At 40.7% G+C, this 8,295-nt stretch overlaps 1 protein-coding gene and 1 long non-coding RNA gene across 2 annotated transcripts in view; one reads left to right on the top strand and one right to left on the bottom strand.

Moving 5' to 3' along the window:
- Window positions 1-2,249, bottom strand: part of si:ch211-113g11.6 (uncharacterized protein LOC559008 homolog) — a 40,616-nt gene extending 38,367 nt beyond the window's left edge. Inside the window, exon 1 of the mRNA XM_034873733.1 lies at window positions 1,868-2,249. Within this exon, the coding sequence (XP_034729624.1) occupies window positions 1,868-1,946 (79 nt within the window). The 5' untranslated portion in view covers window positions 1,947-2,249. The remainder of the gene's footprint in view (window positions 1-1,867) is intronic.
- Window positions 2,250-3,120: 871 nt separating this feature from the next.
- Window positions 3,121-3,690, top strand: LOC117945982. Its single transcript, XR_004656939.1, has 2 exons — window positions 3,121-3,171; window positions 3,623-3,690. It is a non-coding gene; the product is annotated as an uncharacterized LOC117945982 (long non-coding RNA).
- Window positions 3,691-8,295: the final 4,605 nt, after the last annotated feature.

The following is an 8,295-nucleotide window of genomic DNA, read 5'->3' as shown; positions in this document are numbered from 1 at the left end:
AGAGAAAGAGAGAGAAAGAGAGAGATGGACTAATCTCATACAGTTTAAACAAAAGATTGAAAATTGTACCTTTCAGGAAGAAAACTGTTGTACTAAGCTCTTTGTTGTTTGTTGGGAGGATGCATTTATAGTGGCTGGATTTATAATGACGTATTGTTTCTACTGAGGTTTAATGCACTTATTGTAATAGCTTTGGGCAAAAGTGTGTGCCAAATGAAAGCAATATAATGCATTCTCTAGCCCCGATAAAAACGTCAGCCCTCCCAGCATGTAGGCTACCATTAACCCTTAATTAAACTAAACCAAATTTCAACCAAAAAGCAGGTTGTAGCCCTGAAAAAGTGCCTTGATGTTTTCAGAACCAAAGAAATGTCCTCCTATACCACATCCATGCAAACTGAGGACCATGTTCCATGGACATGGGGAGCTGTCCAAGGTGCTGAAGCCGAGCCAGCTCCAAACTCCATCTTCTTGTGACGGTTTTCCACTTCAGGCTCAAACTGCACCTTTGATGAATCTCCTCAGACAGTTTTCTACCTGTGTGTGCCTGTGTGCACGCGTGTGTGCCCTAAAGACAGGCATTTATAGCCAAGGTATAGCATAGCCTGCAATTGCATTACAATGAGATTGATTGATTGATAGGACTTGCGTCATCTTGTGCGTTTTGTACTGTGTTCATCCACGGGGAGGGGAGGGATACATACAGATAACTTGACACGCATCCCCCATCTGTACTGATTGCTGAATACATTAGAGGAGTGTGTGAGGTGTAAAAAGGCGTGAGTGGAATAGATAACTAGTAGTAGGCTTAGAATTTTCCATCCAATGTCGTCCCCTCCCTTTCTCTCTCTTCCTCTCATGTCTGTGTATGTGTAAATGTTGCCTACATAACGTATTTAGACGGCTGCTGCCCTAAAGCAACCCTCTTTTTCCCGGAGCCGGGCTCTGCTGCTGCAGTGGGAAGCAGCTGCCGTGTCCCGCATTGCAGCTCCGCAAGGACGCGGGAGAGACAGTGTCACCCTCCAAAGAGAGTCAGATTTGACGTTAACGATGCTTTGTGGCGGTGGCAGGCGGTAAAAGGTACATCTTTACAGTGTGTTAAAGGCAAACAAGCGCCATGATCCTCCCAAAGACAGCTGGGGGAGAGGTTGTTTTTTTAAGTGCCTCTGGTGTTGTTTTGCTCGGTGCGCCTGGAGGCGAAAATCTGGAGCGACGTCGCCAATTAGAGCCTAGGTCCCCCTAACTGATAGAACCAGCCACGGGGCAATTTACAGACGTGCACACATGGAACTTATGGGGCATTGAGATAAAGCAAGTAGGTGACAAATAGACTAAAACAAAAGCCACAAGTTGCACAAATCACATCCAAATAACTGGAATGTCATTCCTGAATCAACCTTGGATTTAAATGGAGACCAACAGCCTAGCCAATTCCCTCTCAATCCAAATTCTGTACATGATCTCAGCTAAATTAGTTTTCCTCCAGATGTTCATCCTGTTGTAGCTTGTGTACACATGTTTGCTGGGGCCTGAATGTCGGAGCGTGTAATTTCGGCTACTACTGGGTCAGTGGGGGAGGGGGGGAGGTGTATTTAGCAGATGAATCCAAAGCCACTTGCCACTAATATGGATTTATTTGTGCTGTTAGTGCAATCTTTTGCAAATGACAACAAAACCTGGGCTAATGAGAAGAACCGGAACTCCGTTCATTCATTAACTCATCCGTCCATCTCTATATCCATTCACCCTTTCATTAACCATTACCATACACATACGTGATTAATAAAACATGCTTCGCGACCTAAATAACTGGCCGAGTGCCTTATGGTAACACCAGACAACATCCAGAAAATACAGCACTGCCTACCGTGCAGAACAAATTTCAGCCGAGGTGACTTTCCGGAGATGATCGTGGCAAAAAGCGACAGCAGGATGAAATGATTCATCTTTCTCTGAGCTGTACCGTGTGTAGCCGGTTTGTAAAATGATGAAACCAAGCGTACAAAGCGCTGCACAAAATCCCTTTTTCTTCCTTCCTTCCTTTCTGGTCCCTCCTTTCGATCCGGCGCGTCCCAGATCTGTGCCACCGACTGACTGCTGGTCCCGGTCCTATCGTGTCCGTCTGCTTCGCTGGCAGTTCAGTTTGAAGAAGTCGGTGTATCAGGCTCCACCTCGGAAACAAAAGGCAGAGGGGGGAGTGAAGCCTTCCAGCACGGATGCAAGAATGGAAAGGATTGTAAAAAAACGCATCACTTTGGGTTAATAATTACAGGGTAGGATTATTACGCGTCACACCTGTTGCTGACAAGCGAGAGATGATTTACATTCACTAATCACAGATATTTCATATAAATAATGTCATTCATCTTGTTTGGATTTTACTTTCATTTGACATTTTTGCAATCAGCACTACATAATCTTCTCATCTAGGTTCCATCTTTTTGGATATATTTTATCCATGTCACAGTTTGGAAGGCTACTGATATCAGGCCAACAATGCAACAAAAACAACTGCACTTCATTGTGCATATGCAGAATGACTGCATGTCCTAATTTCAAATGAACTCAAATGAAATCTATGAGTCTATATGATTCTCAGGGCCATTTTGTGTTTGTACACAAGCCCTCGCCAAACAACCAATAATGGCGTTGCGAACTGAATGAATATGGGCCAATAGTGCCTGAATGGGAATGAGTCAGCAGTTTGGCTCTGATGCAATAGTGAAATTGATTGAAAGTTGAAAAATGTAACCACTCTAAATGCCTGATAGTGCAAGAAACCAAAACAGACGAGTCTCACAGGGAACTACCAGCATGAGGCCACTGGAGAGACATTCCTGTCTTTCCTTGAATCAGAAAGCACTGCCTGTTTCACACAGGTTGGTCCTTAGTGCAAACACACCTGCATGCACTTCAGATAGCCTAACCCTCCCTGTCTGGCCCCTTGAATCAGTCAACAGTCAACGATGGTAGCCCGTACTTTTATGTAACTCTAAGGCGTTTCAAATGCAGTTCTTTTACTCTGATTCAAATCCCTGTCGTAGATTGTATTGAAGCTTCATTGAGGAGATTCTTTGCCCTTGTTCATTGGGGGGATTTAAGCCAAGATCACTGGTACTTAACCCTTGTGTGGTGTTTGGGTCTGTGGGACCAGTTTTCAATGTTGACTATGTTAGGTTCAAAGCCCGGAGTCTTTGCTTTACAAAGGGGATGAGTACTAAAATCATTCAGTCTTCCAGAGTACTCTCCCCTTGCTCTGCCTTTTTATTGAAGTCATAGAGGTGGGTGTAGACATAACGTTGTTTTACAGAAATGGCTGTGGTGTATCATATTCTTTGCTTCACCATTGGTTGAGCTGTGGCTGGCTGCATTAGCCAAGTTTAGAACTCAAACATCTTCCCCAAAGTTGGATAGAGGAGCAATCTGTTACTACACACAGTCCCAGTGGCAACCCCCACCCAAGTTTCCACCCATGTTATCTCGCTCTCAATCTTTCTCTGCAAGCTTCACATTCCTGTGTCCTATGTTGCCTCACCCCAAAAGCTTTTTCTCCCTTTCTACATAGGTGTTGCATATTCACATGATAAATATTTCCCATTATAACTATTCACAGTCCCCACAGGCTAAAAGAAAAATTATGCTATTTATTATTTCTTCTGACTCAAACTCATTGGCCTTGGCTAATTTTCTGTGATGAACATAAAAAACAACTTATTTTCAGTGACTGCACACGGTACAACCCCCCACACACACACACACACACACACACACACACACACACACACACACACACACACACACACACACACACACACACACACATATAATTATTACATATGAGGTGTTTGGCCCTACTGGACCCAAGTGGATCTAATAGTAGGTGCCATGACACTATGTTGTCTTTCTATACCTGCTATTCTCACACAAAGTTACACAATTGTAACATTTCAACCACTTTTACCTATGACATAAGCACCAATAATGATCAAAAATCGTGTTTCTACTGTTTCAACCTTTTTGTACAATTGAATTTCCTTGTTTTCTCACAAACCAAAAATGATCATGTGATCATGCATGCGGTCTCACAGGGCTAAATAACAAATTTGAACCATAAATGATGAATATATCATTGGAAAATGAGCTAAAGTAAACAGTTATTAAGGGTTTTTACATAAATTGTCATGGCTGTATTGATTTAAAAGCCTAACAATGTGGCGGCTCCACCAGACCCAGGAACATCGGATGTGTAACAAAAATGTGAAACCACACAAGGGTTGAATTAATGTTATGCATCAAGGAAAGTGATTTAGAAAAATCTCAAAGAACTGGAAGACTTTTGGAAGGAAGAATGGGCGACGATACCTCGAACAAGAATTAAAGACTCTTGGCTGGCTACAAGAAGCTAAAAGCTACAGAATCAGAAATGGCACATACTAAGGAAAGCTCAGTGGGGGTTTGCCTCTAGAGGCTGGAATTCTGCACCAAGGCTGAATTTTGGGACAGAGACTCCACATACAGTGTTAGGGGAGCACTAAGGTCTATATAAAAGAGACTTCAGATATAATGCTAGGTGACCACTAAGGTCTATATACAAGATACTTCAGGTACAGTATTAGGGGACCACTAAGGGTATATAAAAGAGACCAGATACAGTATAAGGGGACCACTAAGGTCTATATAAAAGAGACCAGATACAGTATTAGGGGACCACTAAGGTCTATATAAAAGAGACCAGATACAGTATTAGGGGACCACTAAGGTCTATATAAAAGAGACCAGATACAGTATAAGGGGACCACTAAGGTCTATATATAAGAGACTTCAGATACAGTATTAGGGGACCACTAAGGTCTATATAAAAGAGACCAGATAGAGTATAAGGGGACCACTAAGGTCTGTTTGAAAGAGAGAGAGAACTTAAAATGTGGAAGCTCAGCAAGCCAGTTAATCTGTATTAGATTAGTCACAGCATTGAGCATCTTCTTCTCTTTTCATTAGCCTTGCTTACTGATTTAACTTCAGCCTAACTTGGTCCTATATGATGACGAAACTTCTGTTTTCAAACTTTCAAGTCTGTTGCACATATGATCTCACTAAGCAGTTATTTTGTATTATGTGTCATGTTTTCTGCAGTTGGTGCAATGCTGAGTGGGAACATTTCAACCACTAGATGGAAGCAGAAGCATGCTTTTCAATCTCTATTTAATCGCTTCTGGCTAATGATTTTGCCTCCTCAATAACTGCAACAGCAGTCCTCTGTCTCCTTCCTAGCATACTGCAATGATTAGTTGTTTCTGATAGAAGGTTTCATGGTGAAAATCCACTGAGGTGTGCTTTCCCTTTAAGGTTCAAATCCCAGGAGAAAGGACAGAAGGATGACGTAATTGACAAATTTGCATTTTCTGTTTTGTTCATTATGGTTGTCTTTTTTTAAATAACCTTCATTTATACAGATAAATGGAATATCTTGAAAAGCCATTGGATGGATTGCCATTGGAATGTAATTCAATTCAATGTTATCTATAGGATCAAATATAACAAGTTATCTCAAGATAATTTACAGATAGAGCAGGTGTAGACCACCCTATGATTTACAAAGACACACAATTCAATGATTCATAAGTCATAACTCAGCAAATACCTTGATATTCCAAAGGCAACTAAATCTTTATTTTTTTGGGTGATTCCGTGACATTTTCCTTGTGTTACCAAAAAGTCAACATTTCCAATTGTAACATCTATAATTAAGGGGAAACCAGGAAATAGTAGAAAAAATAATCCTATATATATATATATACATATATATATATATATATATATATATATATATATATATATATATATATGTATATACATGTATATACATGTATAAATGCCATTTATTGACCAGTAGTCTCACAGTAGACAGTCTACCAACCAGTAATGTACTGATGCCTGAAAAACAAGAACTTACCTGCCAAGATAACAAATGCCAAAGAAAAGATTTCAAAAATCTACCTAACTAGCCAACATCATGACTACCATTCATGGTCACCATACTATGCTACCATTATAATATTAATACATTGTATTTTGTATGTAGATCTGAGCTTCAGAGGATAAACCTTTTTGAGGGAGGTAACACCCTGTGGTTCTCTGGTGCCATGCTCAGGGCTAAATCAACATTTGTTTGCCCCACTCGTGGTAAACAGAGATGGGGACTCGAGTTTGAGACTTGGACGCGAGTTGCACTTAAGCCTCCCACACAGTGACTTGAGACTCGCCCTGAGAAGACTTGGGACTCGACATGGACTTGAGATGTGGGACAAGATATGGGATGTGGGTAAAGAATCTTTTATTTTGTAGGAAACGTCTGATGAGCTGAGTGTTATTTCCCTCCGTGCATAACCTCTAACCTACCTATGTAAGACGTATTACATAATGTATCTGGACAACGAACAACAGTCTGTCGCAACAGCTGCTGTGTCATCCATCGGAAGCTTTGGCTTTAAAAACTTAATAGAACAAAGCCCAAAAAAAGAGCGGTTGAATGCAAAACCTGCAGGGTTCTGGCTCATTCACATCTGGTTTTATCAGGGACCTTGAGAACACACCCTGACAGGTTGGCACACATGTTAAGCTCAGCTAACGTTAGCTTGCTTCTTGCTTTAGCCAATTGTAATATAATGACATAATACCATTTATTCCAGCATCCATTGCACTATGCTCCACATTTAAAAATAGTAAGTATGAATATTCCCTTCTTCAGAATTGGCACTCTTAATTGCCCTCTATTTACTATTGCCCCTATATTGTTTCTATTTAGAGCATGTATATATTCGTGTGCATATTGTCTGGTTGTTTCGTATCTGTAAGCACATTGTGTGCATCAATGTTCCAAAGAAAATTTTCTTTGTATGTATCCTCATACCTGGCAAATAAAGCTCATTCTGATGTTGTCCTTTTGTCAAATTTGACCTGTTTTCAGTTTTAAAAAAAACAGTCCCCAAAAAGGGGGCATTAAAATAAGTACTGAAAATGTTAATATTAAAAATATCAAAAAACTGGAAAAACATAAAAAAAACAACCACAACATTGAAAAAGTGACCACTGTTGGAAAAAGTGATAATCATGTTGAAAAAAAGTGACCAAAACGTGTTTTTTTTTTTCATGGTTGATGGGAAGACAACACAAGGGTTAGGTCCAACTATCTCCAACCGTCCTTCGCTAGATGTTATGGAAAGATGAACGAGCTTTTGTTTGCCAAACCTTGAGATTTGATTAATTATTACGTCCTGCTGGCTGCCGCCACGTTAAGTATTAATCTTGGACTCTGTCTCAAACACTTGTAATCCTCCTCTGGTGGTAGGTAAAAACAGCATTATTGTCTTTTCGTAATTCTTCCATGATCTAAAATTTTAGTTTTTTGGTAATAAACATTACTGTGACTGATCCCACGAGAAATGAAAACGGTATTTCTTGTGCAAACAGGATTATTTGACCGTTCGAAGCCCCTACAATATTTTTTTTTTTTAGTAATATGTACAGTCAACGTTTGGCACTGTTGTTCATCTAGAAAGGTTTTTCCTCCTCTCTCTAGCTCTCTCTCTCTCTCTCTCTCTCTCTCTCTCTCTCTCTCTCTCTCTCTCTCTCATCTCTTCAAGGACCTGTTGTCACCGCTGGCCTCCTCGCTGAAGGGTTGTAAAGTCTCCTTCGTCCAGGTCAACGACACCTGGGTCAGAACCGGGTAAAATGCCAAGCTGAGACAGTGGGGGCTTCAGGCAGAAATATTGGAGAAATGTTCCAGACCACAATAAGGATAAAGGTCTTTAGGATGAATAGAGAACAACATCCAGTAGAGTGAAGAATTTCCTATTCATATTAATCAGCGCAAGGAATTTTACAGTTTAGGAAGAAATCTTTTTTGTAGTTGCTAGGGAAAAACACAACTCATATATTATATTTGTTACAATGGATTCCAAACAATAACCCGAGACCACAAGACCAACAGCCAATAGAAAAATCTAGTCCTGCTTTTTACTTGTTATTCCATTTCCTCAACTTTGCCACCCTTGCTGTTAGTTGCTTGTAATTTAGGTCATCTAATCGTTTAAGCCTGTTCCCCTGACACTCTGGATGAGAGTGTCAGCCAAATGCCTCCAACATGAATGGAAAATGCATCTCGTTTTGTAAGGAACGGCTCCGTGAATCCAGAGGAGGAGTCTGACACTAACATAACAGCAGATGCGAAGAGACCATAATGTTTCCAGTAGTGTGTGCATGCCAGTCATGGGGGGTAAGGGGGGGTGGGGGGCT

This window comes from Etheostoma cragini, chromosome 6, assembly GCF_013103735.1.
Source record: "Etheostoma cragini isolate CJK2018 chromosome 6, CSU_Ecrag_1.0, whole genome shotgun sequence".
Lineage (NCBI taxonomy): Eukaryota > Metazoa > Chordata > Actinopteri > Perciformes > Percidae > Etheostoma > Etheostoma cragini.
This window is presented reverse-complemented; position numbering and strand designations above follow the sequence as displayed.